This window comes from Carcharhinus amblyrhynchos, chromosome 3 (assembly GCF_965287045.1).
Source record: "Carcharhinus amblyrhynchos chromosome 3, sCarAmb.v2.hapA, whole genome shotgun sequence".
NCBI classification, from domain to species: domain Eukaryota; kingdom Metazoa; phylum Chordata; class Chondrichthyes; order Carcharhiniformes; family Carcharhinidae; genus Carcharhinus; species Carcharhinus amblyrhynchos.
In genome coordinates this window covers 137187029-137205918 of record NC_137326.1, presented here as the reverse complement: position 1 = coordinate 137205918, position 18890 = coordinate 137187029, and the positions used below count along the sequence as shown (strand labels likewise).

The following is an 18890-nucleotide window of genomic DNA, read 5'->3' as shown; positions in this document are numbered from 1 at the left end:
AAGTGAATTTGCCTTTCCTTAGCCAACAACAACATTACTAATCTTTTGTTTTCCCCTTTTATTTTTTTCATAGCTTGCAGATATTCCTGGCAAGGGCAGCATTTGTTCCTCATCCCCAATTACCTGGAAACGTCAGAGGGTCAACCACATTGTTACGGGTTTGGCAACACAGGTAAAGAACAAAGAACAACACAGCCCGGGACACAGGCCCTTCGGCCCAACGAGCCCGCGTTGCCATTTTAACATTGAGTCCCCTCTCCACCCGTGACCCTTGTCTATGCTTATGGCATTCCACATTGAGGGAAGACTAATTTAGGGACAATTTGTCACACCAAATCAGCCTAACAGCACATCTTTGGGGTGAGGGAGGAAACCCACGCAAGCACGGGGAGAATGCGCAAACTCCCGCAGACACCGGCCCAAATCCATGTGTCTGCACAGCAAACAGTGATAGTCACTGAGCTGTCGTGTTGCCCAGCACCTGGTCCAGTTTAAGCGCACACTAACGACGTGAAGCACTAGGCTATTCTCGAAACAGCCAAGAGCAGCCCTCGTACGACCCATCGCGTGTGTGCCCCTCGTCGGACAACAAGGCGGACCGAAGCACCTGTGGATTAAAAGAGAAAAACATCAGTATCATCCACATCCTTCTACACACATTCAAGGGAATCCCCAAGCGAAACAGGTAAGCCAAAAAATATGGCAGATCCCCCTTCTGGCACAGCATCAGTGAACCACATGGGTTTTTAATGACAACTGATGATAGTTTCATGGTCACCATTACTGACTGAGACATCAACATGTTTATTAATTGAATTTAAATCCTACCAGTTGCCCTTGTCTCCAGGTCGTTACCCTGAATTACTCACCCAATGACATAATTACCCCCATTTAGTGACTTTAACGCAATACAACATCGCACAGCTCTTCACAGGAGAGGAGACACTGAAATGACCAAAGCTCGGTCAAACGGGCTGACAATGAGAAAAGTATCTTAAATTGCGCAGAGAGCGAGAGAAAGACTGGGTTAAGACAGGAGTGGCTCAGTGGGAAACAAACTCCAAAAACTTCAAGCTCCAGGCCTGAAATGTGGGCAGAAAACTTAGGCGGACACTCCCGGTACAACACTGAGGGAGTGCTACACTGTCAGTGGTGCCGTCTTTCAGGAACAATTGTGAGCAGAGGTCCCATCTGTATTTCCACGATATTAAATTCTGGCCACTCCCTTGGGCAACATTCCTCTCCAGCCGTCTGCACCAAAATAACAGAGTTGTTTAGAAAGAAACAAGCAGAGTGCACGCAAAAGACGCTGCAATAAAACAGGCAGCCAGGAGAGAACAAACACAACTGTGAAGAGAATCTCGCTTGGATTTAATAAATGTGATTTAGGAAACAATGACCCTGCTTTGGGTCATTGTTGATCCAAATAACGATGAGTTTGGTTGTTGTGGAGACAGAGTAGACAAGAGAAACGTAGCCGGTGTAACATACCTGGTAACGTAGCTGGTGTAACATACCTGGTAACGTAGCCGGTGTAACATACCTGGACTTCCAAGTGGCCTTTGATTGTGTACCACATAGTCAACAAATAAATATGGTGAGAGTGTGTAAGTCAGGGGGGGGAAGTAACAAAATGAATCTCAAACTGGCTAGAGGATGAATAAAGTAGGGATGGGAGGTCGGGTAAAGTTTATTCATTGGTCACAAGTAGGCTTACATTAACACTGCAATTAAGTTACTGTGAAATTCCCCTAGTTGCCACACACCAGCACCTGTTCGGGTCAATGCATCCAACTAGCACATCTTTCAAACTGTGGGAGGAAACCAGAGCACCCAAAGGAAACCCACACAGACATGGTACAGACTCCACGCAGACAGTGACCCAAGCTGGGAATTGAACCCGGGTCCCTGGTGCTGTGAAGCAGCAGTGCTAACCACTGTGCCACCCCTGTCACACTAACTATCGTGCTGGTAGTTAGTGTGACAGAGGGTGGAAAATGCTAGCACGCTACTGTTCACCAATTATATTAACAATTCCTGGAATCAGGTCGCAATTTCTAAACTGACAGATGACACAAATAGGGAGCGGAATCAATGCTCAGCATTCAAATAAGATGACATTAATAAACTTGTAGATGGATATAGAACTGGAAAATTCATCTGAACAGAGTGAAGTGTGAAATGTCACATTCTGTTACGAAACGCGAGGCAGTCACATCTTATTTGGAAGATGAGAATGTCCGTAGAATAGAGTGCAGAATTACCAAAGATAATGACACAGCTAAACCAAACATTCAGGCTTATTTCTAAAGGGGTAAGATTGAGAAGTAGCAAAGTTACACTGATTTTTTAATCTAAACCTTGGTTAAACTATACTTGGAATACTGTGTATAGATTTGGACATCACAGAGAGGGATTATAGAAGAACTGAAGATGCAGGTGGTTTTGAAGGAAGACCCCAGAATTGGAGGGTTATGGCTGGCCAGAAAGGGCACTCGTTGCGGTGGCAACCTTTCAGTACAACCGCATCAGGCTGTGCAAAGATACTGAGAAGGGATCGGGAAGCAAGTTCGCCTCCAACCCCCCCTCCTTGGGGAATTTCACAGTAACTTCGTGGCAGTGTTAATATAAGCCTTATTGTGACTAATGAATAAACTTTACAAAGGTGAGCTCCTTCAGGAGAGATCAACACTGCAATTTTCCAATCTATTTTTGGTGAAGTTATACGGTCCGGTGACCATAACTGCATAGGTATTACGACCATCACAAGAAACAGGACCAGGAGTAGGCCACTCGGTCCCTCAAACCTGATCTGCTATTCTATAGGATCATGGCTGATCTGACATTCCCCACACCCACTTTCCTGCTCTTACCCTGTAACTCTCGATTCCCTCATTGATCAACAATGTCTCTCAGCCTTAAATACACACAAGGACTCTGCTCCCACATTTCTCTGTGGCACAGAGTTCCAAAGACTCACAACCCGTAGAGAAGAAATTCCATCTCATCTCAATCTTACATTGACACCCCTTTATTCTGAGACTGTGCCCCTCTGACCCTGGACTCCCCCATGAGGGGAAATATTCTCTCAGCATTTACACTGTCAAGCCCCTCAGAAATCCTACATGTTTCAATGGGATCACCCCTCACTCCTCCAAATTGCAATGAGTTATACCCCTCCTCATAAGACTAGGTTTTGTGGGGGGTTGAGTAATTCCTGGTTTTTTTTTTGCAAGTTTTCTCGGAATAGCTGGTGAATGTCGCTGAGCTGGGAATGGTGCTCAGTTTATTTTGGGGGACAAGATCAGGCAAGGATTCCGGTCGAGCTGAGTCAGCACGCCAAACAAATTGGGTGGATTAGCAGAAGGGAGGATAAAAGATTTGACAAGTCAGTCTTACAGAAAGCCCAGAGGTGTCTCCAATGAGTGTCTACCATTTCCCAGCAGTGTTTGCTCATATAAACGCGTTACCGTTTTCTGGGGTGTGTTTGTAACCGATTTTCCCTGTTGTCGGGTACAGGGTGATGATGTCACTGGCTTCCAGTGACAATGCGCTTGTTGGAAAACAGACAGATAATGTAACCATGACCTGAATGGCTATAAGTTGAGAGAAGTGGGGGGGGAAATGTGTAAAGTTCTAACAAACTAGACAGGGAGGATGTTCCCGATGGTGGGGGAGGGTCCGGAACCAAGAGGTCACAGTCTGAGGATTCAGGGTAGACCATTTAGGACGGAGATGAGGAGACATATCTTCGCCCAAAGAGTGGTGAGCTGTGGAATTCATTCCCACACGAAGCAGTTGATGCCAAAACAGTGAGTGTATTCAAGAGGCAGCTGGATATAGCACTTGGAGCGATTGGGGTCAAAGGTTATGGGGAGAAAGTAGGATGAGGCTATTGAGTTGGACAATCAGCCACGATCATGATGAATGGCGGAGCAAGCTCGAAGGGCCAAATGGTTTCCTCCTGCTCCTATTTTCTATAAGACCCGGGTATCCTTGTGTACCAATCACTGAAGGTAAACATGCAGGTGCAGCAGGAGGTAAAGGCAGCAAATAGCATGTTGGCCTTCATTACGAGATGATTTGAGAACAGGAGCAGGGAATTATACAGGGAAAGATATTGGATTGGGAATTCAAGGGAAACATCTTTATCCAGAGAGTGGAACTCACGATCACAGGGGGTGGTAGAAGTCATACAGGTTTACGGCATGGAAACAGGCCCTTCGGCCCAACTTGTCCATACCACCCTTCTTTTTTTAAAAAGACATCTAAGCTAATCCCAATTGCCCATATCCCTCTATACCCATCATACCCATGTAACTCTCTAAACACTTTTAAAAAGACAAAATTGTACCCACCTCTACTATTACCTCTGGCAGCTCGTTCCAGACACTCACCACCCTCTGTGAAAAAAATTGCCCCTCTGGACACTTTTGTATCTCTCCCCTCTCACCTTAAACCTATGCCCTCTAGTTTTAGACCCCCTGCCTACCTTTGGAAAAAGATGGAACAATTCACAATTAGACAATATGTTGTGGAGAAACTAGACCAACAGACGAGGAAAGAGGGGAGAGGGGGATATACTGATCAATTGACATGAGAAAGGAAGGAAGGGAGGGGTCCTGAGTGGATCTAATAGAAACTCAAATCTTCAAATTACACATTGTTGCCCCCCCCCAGGCTATTCAAGAGCAATTTTGAAAACCCAGCTCATGGTTTTGGGATTTCCTCCTCGATTTGATTTATTGTCACATATTGGGATACAGTGAAAAGTATTGTTTCTTGCTATACAGACAAGGTATACTGTTTATAGAGAGAAGGAGAGAGTGCAGAATGTAGTATTACAATCATAGCTAGGGTGCAGAGAAAGATCAACTTAATGCAAGGTAGGTCCATTCAAAATCTGACAGCAGCAGGGAAGAAACTGTTCTTGAGGCGGTTGGTACGTGACCTCAGAATTTGTATCTTTTTCCCTGATGGAAGAAGGTGGAAGGGAGAATGTCCGGGGTGTGTGGAGTCCTTAATTATGCTGGCTGCTTTTCTGAGGCAGAGGGAAGTGTAAACAGTGTCAATGGAGGGGAGGCTGGTTTGGGTGACGGACTAGGCTTTGTTTGCGAACCTTTGTAGCTCCTTGCAGACTTGAGCACAGCAGGAACCATACCAAGCTGTGATACAACCAAAAAGAATGCTTTCTATGGTGCATTCGTAAAGGTTGGTGAAAATCGGAGCTGACATGCTAAATTTCCTTAGTCTTCTGAGACAGAAGAGGCATTTATGGGCTTTCTTAAATCATAGCATTAGTGTGGAGAGACCACAACAGATCTGGGCACTATAAACCTCAACCATTTCCACTTCAACCCGACTGATGTAGACAGGGGCATGTTCTCCAATATGCTTCCTGAAGCCGATGACAACCTCCTTCATTTTGTTGACATTGAGGGAGAGATTATTGTTGCCGCACCAGTTCCCCAGATTCTCTCTCTCATTCCTGGACTCTGCCTCATCATCGTCGGAGATCTAACCCGATATGGTGATGTCATCAACAAACTTGAAAATCGAGTTGGAGGGGAATTTGGTCACGCAGTCAAAGGGGTGTAAAAGGAGTATAGTAAGGGGCTGAGGACTCAGGATGGCGGAGCACTGGTGTTGATGATGATCGTGGAGGAGGTGTTGTTGCCTGTCCTCACTGACTGTGGTTCAGAAGTTCAGGATCCAGCCACAGAGGCACGTGCCGAGGCCCAGGCCACAGAGTTTGGAGTTTTGTGGGAATAATGGTGTTGAAGGCTGAGCTGTGGTCAATAACTATGAGTCTGACAGGTGTCTTTGTTAGTTATCTAGGTGCTCCAGAGTTGAGTACAAAGCCAGGGAGATGGCATCTGCTGTGGACGTGCTGTGGCAGTAGATGAACTGGCGTGGATCCAGGTAATCCAGGAGGCCGGAAATGATTCGTGCCATGACTAACCTTTCAAAACATTTCATAATGATGGATGTCAGAGCCACCAGATCATAGCCATTAAGGCATGCCATCTTCTCTTTCTGAAGCAGATAGAGACCTCAGGTTGGTGTAAAGAGAGGTTAAAGATGTTTGTGAATACTCCTGCCAGCTGATCCTTGCAGGATCTGACTGCTCGCCCGGGTATCCCATCCGGGCCAGTCACTTTCCTTAGGTGGGCTTTCGAGAAAGCTGATCCGATGCCCGTGATAAATGACTTTGGAACTGAGTTCAGACAAGGCTTCCAGGTGAAGGGCTGCCCTCTTGCTCAAAACTGGCTTAAGAACATAAGAAATAGGAGCAGGAGGAGGCCATCTAGCCCTTCGAGCCTGCCCCACCATTCAATAAGATCATGGCTGATCTGAAGTGGATCAGTTCCACTTTCCCGCTTTCTCCCCATAACCCTTAATTCCCCTGTCTATTAGAAATCTATCTACCCGTGTCTTAAATATATTCAGCGAGGTAGCCACCACCACTTCAACGGGCAGAGAATTCCAGAGATTCACCACCCTTTGAGCGAAGAAGTTCCTCCTCAACTCCGATCTAAACCCCCTTATCTTGAGGCTGTGCTCTCTAATCCTGCTATCCTTTCTAAGCGGGAAGAATCTCCTCACCCTCCTGCCCCCCCCCTAGTCCACACACACCCTTCCTCCCTCCTCATCCCTGGGACACGAGTCCACATGCAGATCCCTGGTTTGTTGGCTCAAAGTGGAGGCCAGTGAATTCAGCCTACGCCAGGGAACAAAGCTGGGAAACGCTCCCTCCATCTGGGAATATCTAGTAAAACAACACCGAGTTTCTTGAAATGTTGAACCAATGGCGTTCTCGCAACCCATGATCTAATTCAATGGGCTGGGACAATAGGCTCGAGGGGCTGAATGGTCTTACCCTGTTTCACCAAGCATATTACCACTAGGCGCTGGTGACATTATCATTATCCTTTACCTGATGCCAGGGAAACAGATTACAAACACTTCCTAGAAATGAGCGAACTCTGCTGGAAAACGTAGCTATTTATGAGCTCTCTCTAATTCTGGTTCCATCTCCGCTCTGCGAACCCACCCAGTTTGTCTGGAATGCGAACCCAGCTCCGGATCGGAATCCTTGCCTGATCTTGTCCCCAAACAAGGAGTCTGAACACCATTCCAGTTCAGCAACAGTCACCAGTCAGAGGAAACTTACTGAAGAATTGTGGATTCTTCAGCCCCTTCAACTATCCAATCAATCACGGCCAATCTGCATGTCAAATCCATCTGTTTTTAAAGTTTATTTGTGAGTGTCAGAAGTCGGCTTACATTAGCACCGCATTGAAGTTACTGTGAAAATCCCCTAGTTGCCACACAGAGTACACTGAGGGAGAATTGAGCATAGCCAAAGCACCCTAACCAGCATGCCTTTCAGGAAACGCACGCAGACACGGGAAGAACGTGCAGACTCGACACGGACAGTGACCCAAGACTGGGAATCAAACCCAGATCCTTGGTGGTGTGAGGCAGAGAGCTAACCACTGTTGGTTCTTGAACTGGCGATGTCAGGAGTAAGTTTTCCACTCAGGAGGGCGGTGAGTGAGTGGAATCGGCTGCCGTCGGTGGTGGTGGAGGCGAACTCGCTGGGGTCTTTTAAGAGACTTCTGGATGGGTACATGGGATTTAATGGGATTGAGGGTTATAGGTAGGCCTGGTAGGTAGGGATACGATCAGCGCAAGTTGTGGGCCGAAGGGCCTGTTTGTGCTGTAGTGTTCTATGTTCATTTATATCCTTCGTTAACAAAACTATCCAGTGGTTAAACTCGCCATGGACTGACAATGCAACAGGTACAGGTCGGTAACACAAGGCCCTCCTGGGTAATAGCCAAGTCCTCTCATTGCAATTAACCGAGCGAGCAGATAAAAGTGGCACCAGGTCTTGTTCAGGGTTCACTTGTAAATGTCTCACTTTACATTTGTTTCACTTTGTTCATTGCGACTCATTGTGAATTATTGAAACTCTCTTAGTCACAAAGCCAAGTGTATTTGCACACCTCACGTTTGGGAAATCTCTTCACTGTGTAAAAACAATGTTGTCTTTTTGCGTTCTGTGAAATTTGGCATGCCAGCTACGACTCTCACCAACTTCTACAGATGCACCACAGAAAGCATTCTTTCTGGTTGTATCACAGTTTGGTCTGGGCTCCTGCTCTGCCCAAGACCGCAAGGAACTACAAAAGGTTGTGAATGTAGCCCAATCCATCTCCCAAACCAGCCTCCCATCCATTGACTGTCTATATTTCCCGCTGCCTCGGCAAAGCAGCCGGTATAATTAAGGACCCCACTCATCCCGGACATTCTCTCTTCCACCTTCTTCCGTCGGGAAAAAGATACAAAAGTCTGAGGTCCCGTACCGACCGACTCAAGAACAGCTTCTTCCCTGCTGCTGTCAGACTTTTGAATGGACCTACCTCGCATTAAGTTGATCTTTCTCTACACCCTAGCTGTGACTGTAACACTACATTCTGCACCCTCTCCTTTCCTTCTCTATGAATGGTATGCTTTGTCTTTATAGCATGCAAGAAACAACACTTTTCACTATGTTAATACGTGACAATAATAAATCAAAGCAAATTACTCTCTATTGAATGGCCGTGTTAGAGTCCGTGTTGTGCTCGTATGAACTAGGAGCAGGTGTCAACCACTCTGCCCTTCAAGTCTGCGCCACCATTCAACAAGATGGCGGCTGATGTGATCTCAACTCCAACCCCACATTTGCACCCAGAGGTCAGTATGACCCTGACACGCTGCTGACTTTACTTCTACATCTCAAAACAGGCATCAGGAAATCAAAATTTCCCATCCTGTCGAGTTTACCCAACCCGCACACCAGATTTCCTGCCCTTAAGGTTTCCATGGAAACTGCGCCAAAGAGTGCTGGGAGCGGGTCAGACCAAGTCTGCCAGTTGGTGTGGGATTGGAGTCACATAGAGGCCCAGATCCAGATTTCACTCAGTCAAGGACATTAATCAGAACCCTACAGTGCAGAAAGAGGCCATTCGGCCCATCGAGTCTACACCGAACACAATCCCACCCAGGCCCTACCCCCATATCCCTACATATTTTACCCACTAATCCCCCTAATCTAAGCATCCTAGTACACTAAGGGGCGATTTTTAGCATGGCCAATTAACCTAACCTGCACATCCTTGGACTGGATGTTTTGTAAGAATGCCGGAGTTTTGTAAGAATTCAATCATCCAGTCACTTTCGCGGGTAATTTAAAATGATTTCAAATTCTCAAACTGCCGAGGTGGCACCTGGACTCGTATTCTCCAGTAACATGGGAGCTGCCTGTGTTATTCTCATTGTTTCTGGGAGAGTTTGGTGAGGAAATGCACCATCCAGTCAGTCACAGTCGGAAAGGCAGTCTGGAGATTTCCTCAAAGTCGCACACTGTGTTAGCTCATCTCAGCCACGACGGAAGTTCATCGACTAAGGTTTGGAAATGTGCGCATAATTGAAAACCAGAGGCGGAGAGGGTTAGAACCCTTTCTCACGCCTCTCAGGGTTGACTAGACTATCACAATATTGCTGCCATGGCGCACACAGGAACTATGGGTGGGAGGTAGAACACTACCAGATCTCCAAAAGCATCCAGCACCTTCAGGACAACCAAAAAATGGTGGAACTGACACAAAGTGGGCAGGGAGAGAGAGAGAAAGCAGGAAAAATTACTCCAGAAATTTTACAGCATACGTTTGAAAAATAACTCAACCAAATTACTTGCGAGTCAGTGAAACACTAGGATCAGTCAGCACATCAGTCTTGGCAGATTAACGTCCACGGTTACAAACAAAAACTTGTGTTATCGTAGCCCAATAGCAAAGAAAAACATCCCAAGGCAATTTTCTAAAGCAGAAAATTTCATAGCCAAACCAGAGGAAAGTTTTGATAGGCCAGGTGTTCAAACGTGTATTCAAAAAGAACATAAGAAATAGGAGCAGGAGTAGGCCATCTAGCCCTTCGAGCCTGCCCCGCCATTCAATAAGATCATGGCTGATCTGTTGTGGCTCAGTTCCACATTCCCGCTTTCTCCCCATAACCCTTAATCCCCTCGCTTATCAAAAACCCATCAACCCGCATCTTAAAAATATTTAGCGAGGCAGCCTCCACCACTTCAATGGGCAGAGAATTCCAGAGATTCACCACCCTTTGAGTGAAGAAGTTCCTCCTCAACTCCGTTCTAAACCGCCTCCCCTTTATCTTGAGGCTGTGCCCCCTAGTCCTACTGTCCTTTCTGAGCAGGAAGAGTCTCTCCACCTCTATCCTATCCATCCCATTCATCATCTTATACGTCTCAATGAGATCTCCCCTCATTCTTCTAAACTCTAACGAGTACAAGCCTAGTTTATTCAGCCTCTCCTCATAGTTCAACCCCCTCAACTCCGGTATCAGCCTAGTAAACCTCCTCTGCACTCCCTCCAAGGCCAAAATATCCTTGCGTAAGTGTGGCGACCAAAACCGCACACAGTCAAAGAGTTCAATTTTGAAGGAAAGACAGACAGAGAGGTGGCGGGGTTTAGGGAGGGAATTCCAGAGCTCAGGGCCCGGGTAGTTGAAGACACGACCAATAATGGTGGAGCGGGAAAAAAAAAAAATCGGGAATGCTTAGGAGGCCAAAATTGGAGAGGTGCTGGACTCAGAGGGTTATGGGAATGGAGGAAGTCAGAGATAGGGAGGCTGTGGAGGGATTTGAAAACACGGATGAGAATTGAGGGGTGAGATTTTACGGCCACGCTCACCCTGAAACCGTAAAATCCCACTCGAGGTCAACAGACCGTTCCATTGCCTGCCCCTTGCCCGCTTTGATCCCCCTGGTAAAATTCCGAGCCTAGGTGTGACATGACCAGGAGGCGGCACAGGGGTTTGGAGTGAAAAGGATTCTGCGGAGTTAAGATTGGAACGGAAGAATTTTGTATTAGAGAAAGGGCAGAGTTCTCCCAAAAGAAAGCAGGGAACACTTTCCAACAGGGAAACTGGTAAGATTCCACTGGGTGGTTTGGTGCCATTTAGTTCACAGTTCACCCACACTGAGTGTACGTTTGGGGTAGGGACCTGAAGATGTTGGCACGACCAGCTCCTTAGGGATTTCTAAAAATGGATCATTCATCTCCAGACAATCCTACAAAACATCCTCTCCCACTAACCGCCTGCTCAGAGCCTTCCCCCCCCTCCAACCTCACTGGTTCCAGCAATCAACACCTCCCCCGCAGCGGACAACATGTCTCTATGGGGTCACTGAATGCTCCCTCCCTCCGCTTCAGCCTCCCCCTTTCAAGAGTCACCCCATGCCCACCCCTTCAGGTCATCCTTCCCCCCACCCCCCCAACTTTGGCACTGCCAATCTGGGGAAGTGCCAATGCACGATGCGGCTATTTTTTTTTTTCCAATCAGCTGGAGGCCTCTCCCTGGCGTGGCCATCAGGACCGGACCCCAGTAGTGACTGGCGCCCTCGAGGGTCGGAGGATTACAGAAGAAGTCGGAAGAATCTGGCTCCAAACCCAACCTCCGTATTTCAACATGCTAATCAGAGGGGCTGGGTGAACCCCAAAAAGGGGTTCTCATCGGCCATGCCATCGTCCCTCTGCCCAGGATTCCCCAGCCTGAGTGCGATTCGTGCATGAGCGCACGGGGACTGGAGAATCGTGGACAAAGTTTCTTCAGGGTGAAGGTGAGTGAGAGGCAGAGGAGATTCACCAGGACGCTGCCTGGGGGTGGAACCGTTAAGTTACGAGGAGAGGTTGGGTTCGGCTTGGGTTGTTTTCACTGGAGCAGAGAAGACCGAGGGGTGACCTGATTGAGATTATGAGGGGCACGGACAGGGAGCAGCTGTTCTCCTTAGCTGAAGGGTCAGTTACGAGGTGGGAGGTTTGGGGGGGGGGGGGGGGTGGATTTGAGGAAAAACCTTTTAACGGTCTGGAACGCGCTGCCTGGGAGGGTGGTGGAGGCGGGACACCTCACATCTTTGAAAAAGTATCTGGATGGGCACTTGGCCCATGGCCCTGAATGTTACGATGTACCAAGTGCTGGCAAGTGGGCTTTGGTGGGACAGGTCAGGGCCTTTCATGCATTGGTGCAAACTCGATGGGCCGAGGGGCCTCTTCTGAATTGTGGGATTCTGCGGTTCTGAGATAACGTCCAAGCCAACATCAAAATACTCAACAGCAAATCTGCTGATGTGGAACTGAATTCAAATCGCCTTCAACATCGATTGTGTCCACAATGTGGAGTTTGCGAATCCTGAGAATGTGTGTGTTCGCTGTTCCTCTCCCACTGACCAACATGATTTAACGAGACTGGTGTCAGCCCAGGAGCAATATTAGCAAAACTAAAACCAAAGATAATATGGTAAAGCACATTGCATCTGGGTCTAAATTCATTTAGTTCAATCTATCCCCCCATCTCTCTCGGGACAGGTTCCCATTGAGAATTCGTACTAGGCAGAGATTAAAATTGTTGCCGGACTTTTCTCAAAAAGCTTTTCCTCGGGGTCCCTGAGGTGGAGCAGGGAGAGGCTGAGGGCCGAACGGAGCAGAGGAATAAAGATTTCAATCACCCTCTCACTCATTCAAGCTTCCACATTTTCCCGGTGGATGAGGGGGTGGATTTATGAGGAGAGACCTGTTTGGCTGGTCCTGTATTCACTGGAGTTTCGGACGAGCAGAGAACTGATTGAAATGTATAAAACTCACACAGGGCCGGACAGGCTGGGTGCAGGGAGAATGTTTATCCCTGGGTGTGGAATCTAGAGCCAGGGACACAGGATACGGGATAGACCATTCAGGACCGAGATTGGGAAAATGTCTTCACTCAGGAGGGTGGCGAACTTATGGAATTCTCTACCACAGAAAGCTATGGAGGCCACGTCACTGAATATGTTCCAGAAAGATAATCTTTTAGATTTTAACGACATAAAGGATTATGGGGAGAAAGCGGGAAAATGGCACGAAGATTGGGAGGCCGCCACATTCATACCAAATGCTGGAGCAGGCTCATTGGGCCAAGTGGCCTACAGCCACTCCGAGTTTTGACGTCTTTATGTTTTTGCCATTTGTTCCCTAGACTAAGCTGTGAGGAATGGCCAAGAGGCGAGGCCGAGGGAGCACACCCTGGGTGTGTCAGAGCTCAGGAGGAGGGGGGGGGGAGGGCAAAGAAATTGCCAATCTTAAAGGAGACACAGTCATGTTCCTTCACAGCTTTCCTGCGATTTCAGAAATAGTTTACACCACGGCTCAGAATAGTACCAACAGAGACTAATTAACCAACATGCAACTCACACCCACACTGCAAACCCGCACATTGTGTCGCAACTTAAAAAGTGACAGAATAACGTTTGCTAGTGTCATGCGAGAGTTTACGTGAGCGCATTTGTCTCTTGCTGTGCATGTTGTGACTCGAGCTCCGTACACGCAGTCTGTCAACTGCGTCTGAGTGTTCCGCTCTCTGACTCTGCACGTGTGTCAAGACCTGGAGACTTTTCCCAGGATACATGGGGTGTGGGAATTCCTCAGGGTGATCTGCTGTGTCTCACATGCTGCCGTGTCGCCAGCGGACTGGGTCACTGCTTCCTCGTAACAATGAGAAATGGCTGTGGCAAAGGCACTAGCGCTGGAACAAGGCCAAATCAGCCAGGAACTTCCTCCTCTTGAAATTAAACCATTCAAAAAAAAAAGACAAGGCACAAGGGAAACAAACAGAACCCACTGATGAGACGGTTAGGATTCCCCCTAACTGGAGCTGATAGGAAGAGCCCAGGGACAACGATGCCCATGTGCAGGTTTTTTGTCAAGACGCAAGCTCAGTGCCAACTCTCGGCATTGCCAACCCAACTGGACTACGCTGAAATCTTCAAAGATTAAAGTCTAAACTCCAAGAGACTCCTGCCGATTAAACCAATAGGGCATCTTGAATTATTTTCTCCGAACACAATCTGTTGTAGAAACAGCGGCGCTGTGGGGAAAAGGATCAGCTGTTTGATTAGGGTGGGTCAGCGGGAGATGGAAGGCCACGCGATTGAAATCTCCAACAATACAGCCAGAGATGGCACCCCTGGTCGGCCCACAAGCACAATGTTTACAACCAAGTCAAATCAAAAAAAAAATTCTGTTCAATTGTTACCGGTGTCTGGTTAACAGGGGGCGAGACATGTTAACCCAAGATTCAACAAAAACATTATCAATGTGATCATTTTAAAAAACTGTCTTCCAAACTTGGATTACATGTGGTGAAGACAGTACTGGTGGGGACGGGTCTGACACTGTATAACACTGGGGTACAGCACTGGTGGGGACGGGTCTGTCGCTGTATAACACTGGGGTACAGTACTGGTGGGGACGGGTCTGTCAGTGTATAACACTGGGGTACAGTACTGGTGGGGACGGGTCTGTCACTGTATAACACTGGGGTACAGTACTGGTGGGGACGGGTCTGTCACTGTATAACACTGGGGTACAGTACTGGTGGGGACGGGTCTGTCGCTGTATAACACTGGGGTACAGTACTGGTGGGGACGGGTCTGTCGCTGTATAACACTGGGATACAGTACTGGTGGGGACGGGTCTGTCGCTGTATAACACTGGGGTACAGTACTGGTGGGGACGGGTCTGTCACTGTATAACACTGGGGTACAGTACTGGTGGGGACGGGTCTGTCACTGTATAACACTGGGGTACAGTACTGGTGGGGACGGGTCTGTCACTGTATAACACTGGGGTACAGTACTGGTGGGGACGGGTCTGTTGCTGTATAACACTGGGGTACAGTACTGGTGGGGACGGGTCTGTCAGTTGTAAGGGTGGGAGAAGTGGGCGTTCTGAAGAGAGTGAAGAATATATGAGCTGCACTCAGTGTTTTTTCATAGAATACTGTATAAAGTTCAGAGACAACACACTGTGAACTGCCGTACAGATCTTAACCCAGTTAGACGCACATAACATTCAGTTCAATCTATGAGGTAAGCCACCATTTCCTGTCAGTAAGATACAGGCAGCTTCCTATCTGGGGCACTGGCTGTACATCACCTTCTCTAGAACAATCTGACAGGACTTCACAAAGACAACATGCATTTCCTAATTTGGGGATGAACATTGAAGTGATTACCTGTCAAATGAAGCTTTTTGAAAAGGTTGTGATTTAGAAAAATGATATTGTGAAATAACGCAACAGCAAGCTCCCATAAACAGGGTGTCCAATAACCAGGATAACATTGATGTTTGATGGTCTATTCATCACGAGAGATCTCCTACTCTTCTTCACAATCATGTAATCTTCCCCATTCACCTTGGGTCAATACTAATCCCTCAGCCAAGACCACAAAGCCTAAGACTGGTTATTATCCCATTTCTTTGTTTCTGACATTATAACAGTAATTATACTTCAATGAGTACCCCTTTTGCTATGAAGTTTATGGAAGATGGATTCACTAAAGAAATGCAAACCCTTTATTGCTTCCAAAAGGACAACAGACACTGATCGAAGGAGTTCATTTTGAGAGCTTGTCGCGCGATGCGGGTGGGTCTGATGGGGAGAAAGACCTTGGAGCATGTAGCAAAAACTGGAACCTACAAAATTCAGGATTTTTTAAACAAGGTTTAAACATTACACCACAGTCACTGCAGCCCCGCAGATTACAGGTCGATATTTCTGTGCACGGCGTCAGGGTTTCTGCAATGTTTACTTTCACCTTCCTTCTTTGATGGCTCAGATCTTCCCATTAGCCTCAGGAGCGATTGCCATCACCTGCCAACTGCTATTTAATCTGCCCACTGTGAAGAGCTATAGCCCTTTGCAGCTTCCGCAGTGACAAACCATTATCCAGCACCATTCCAGCGCAGGCTCCCACCTTTCAAAAAGGGTCACGAACTGAAGAAATGGCCTTTAAAGGTCTGGCTGGCCGCTGTTTTAAAATGGAGTTCTCAAACCCAGCACAATGTCCCCTCCCTAACACTGAGTAGTAACTGCCGCACCTACCCACCCTCCCCTGCCACTCAACCCAAATCAAGGCTGGTAGTAAACCGGCCCCAGAAGGTAGAGGAAGAATAGGAATGCTTGTCCAGGACCCACAAGAGGGAAGCTTCGGATAGATCAGCCATTTCCCACACACACTGTATACACAATCCTGCAGCCCATCCCCCAGAACGCAGTCACAACCCCTCCCTCAGGCTGGGGGAGTGGGGAGGTGGGGGAGGCAGAGGACGACTGGGTGGGATGTAAAACAAGGCCCAAGAGTTAAAATCGCACAGACTGCCTTTCAGGAGCAGAGGGAGTTTCGCAACTCCCCTTTGGCACCCAGCCAAACCCACCAGAGTTTAAATTCTCAGCTTTGTTTCCAACCTCCCCCCCCACCGAAGCTCTGGCCCGTCACCATCAGCCCTACCACTCTCTGAAACATCAGCGATCTTCTAATTCTGTCCTCTTGTACATCCCGGATTTCTACCACTGTACCATCGCCAGCCACACTTCCAGCTGCCTGGATCCAAACTCTGGAATTTCTTCCCCAAATCTCTCCACCTCCCAAATGCTTCTTAAAACCTCGTCTTTCCCGATATAAGGTTACGGCTCTCCACATCCATTTCTTATCCCAATAACATTCCTGTGAAGCACTCAAAACATTTTATTGCGATGATACCACAAACCCACATTTAGTTATTGGAAGTCAGGCTTGATTCCTCTATTTTTCAAGTTGCCTCTGGCTGTGTTATTAATCTGTAAATGATATATCTCTTTTACTCTTTCATGGGATATGGGTGTCACTGGCTAGATCAGCATTCGTTATCCATCCCTAATTGTCCTTGGAAAGGTGGTGGTGAGCCGCTTTCTTGAACCTCTACAGTCCAAGGTGCAGGGATGCCCACAGTGCTGTTAGGGAGGCAGATCCACAGTTTGACCCAGCAACAAGGAACGGTGGTTCATTTCTCTGTCAAGACGGTGAGTGGCTTGGAGGGGAACATGGTGGGGTTCCCCACGTACCTGCCACCTTCGCCCTTCTCTGTGGTAACGGTCATAAGAACATAAGAAATAGGAGCAGGAGTAGGCCATCTAGCCCTTTGAGCCTGCCCCGCCATTCAATAAGATCATGGCTGATCTGTCGTGGCTCAGTTCCACTTTCCCGCCCTCTCCCCATAACCCTCAATCCCCTCTCTTATCAAAAACCCATCAACCCGCGTCTTAAAAATATTTAGCGAGGCAGCCTCCACCACTTCAACGGGCGGAGAATTCCAGAGATTCACCACCCTTTGAGTGAAGAAGTTCCTCCTCAACTCTGTTCTAAACCGTCCCCCTTTTATCTTGAGGCTGTGCCCCCTAGTCCTACTGTCCTTTCTGAGCGGGAAGAGCCTCTCCACCTCTATCCTATCCATCCCATTCATCATCTTATACGTCTCAATGAGATCTCCCCTCATTCTTCTAAACTCTAACGAGTACAAGCCCAGTTTATTCAGCCTCTCCTCATAGCTCAACCCCCTCAACTCCGGTATCAGCCTAGTAAACCTCCTCTGCACTCCCTCCAAGGCCAAAATATCTTTGCGCAGGTCGTGGGTTTGGAAGGTGCTGTCGAAGGTGGCGATCCTTTGTGACGACCACGAGGGGTCAAGGTGAGATGGGCGAGGTATAACTCCGATCTCAGAGGGACGTTTTTTTTCAAAAACGCAGAGGGTGGTGGGGGCCTGGAATGCACTGCCAAGTAGGGTGGTGGAGGCAGGCATGCTGGCATCATTTAAGACTTACCTGGATAGTCACATGAGCAGACTGGGAATGGAGGGATACAAACAAATGGTCTAGTTGGACCAATGAGTGGCATAGGCTTGGAGGGCCGAAGGGTTTGTTTCCTGTGCTGTACTGTTCTTTGTTCTGTTTGTGATTTGATACAGGGCATCCTGTCGATGGTACACATTCTAAAAATGTCCCCTTAAAATCTTTGCCACCACATCTCTACTCACCCACCCCTCGGCCTAATTTGCTAATTCACTTTAACCACCTCACTTTCACAACCTTCTAGTTGCCCTTATTTAAGTTTAAAAACCACTGTCTCAGACTCACTCCTCCCGTCCCTCAAACTGGATGTGAAATTCACTCAGATTCTGGTTGCTGCTGCCTAAGGGAACCTTCGCTCTGAGATAATTAATTAATCCATTCTCATTGCACAATACCAGGTCTGGTACAGCCTGCTGTCAGTCACCCAACACACTCCTCAAAGTGACTCTTGCCCATCTGATTTTTACAGTCTGTCAACAGTAACAACTTGAATAAGAAACCTGATAAGATAAAGCTGTATTTACCTTGTAAACCTGCCCATAGGTGCCATTGCCAACGAGTTCCACCAACTCAAAAATACCAGCAGGATCCTGTAATCAGAAGAAGAGGGGGGAGTGTTACTGAATGCAAATTATTTAAATGACAATTACGACAGAAGTAGCCAGTGGCATCCGCAGGTTAAACCATCTGATGTGTCCTTAGCTTTTCCTGCACCGGGGCGTTCCTCCCACTGTCGAAAGAGGTGCAGGTTAGGTTGGCCATGCTAAATTAACCCGAGTGATGGGGGGGGATTAGCAGGGTAAATGTGTGCGGTTTGGGTGGGATTGTTGTTAGTGCAGTCTTGATGGGCTGAATGGCCTCCTTCTGCAGAGATTCAATGATTTTTAGGAGCAGGAGGGGGCCATTCCGCCCCTCTGGTCTGTTCTGTCATTGAATTATTGTGGTTAATCTGTACCTAAATTCTATTAATCTGCTTTGGTTCCAAAGTCCTTCTCAACAAAAAAAAAATGAAAATCTCATTTTGCAATGTTAGAAACGGGGCAGATTTCCATTACTCCAGATTGACACCACCAAATTTTAAGATGATGTCCCCTTATACTACTCTCCCACCATCAGTT

The 18890-nt window shown here is 47.5% G+C and overlaps 1 protein-coding gene across 2 annotated transcripts in view; it reads right to left on the bottom strand.

Moving 5' to 3' along the window:
- The window catches only part of LOC145341169 (TRAF2 and NCK-interacting protein kinase-like), a 209296-nt gene that overhangs the window by 141012 nt on the left and 49394 nt on the right, over positions 1 to 18890 (bottom strand). For both annotated transcript variants that reach the window (XM_080186088.1, XM_080186087.1), the window contains exon 2: positions 18297 to 18362. In XM_080186088.1, the coding sequence (XP_080042214.1) occupies positions 18297 to 18362 (66 nt within the window). The remainder of the gene's footprint in view (positions 1 to 18296; positions 18363 to 18890) is intronic.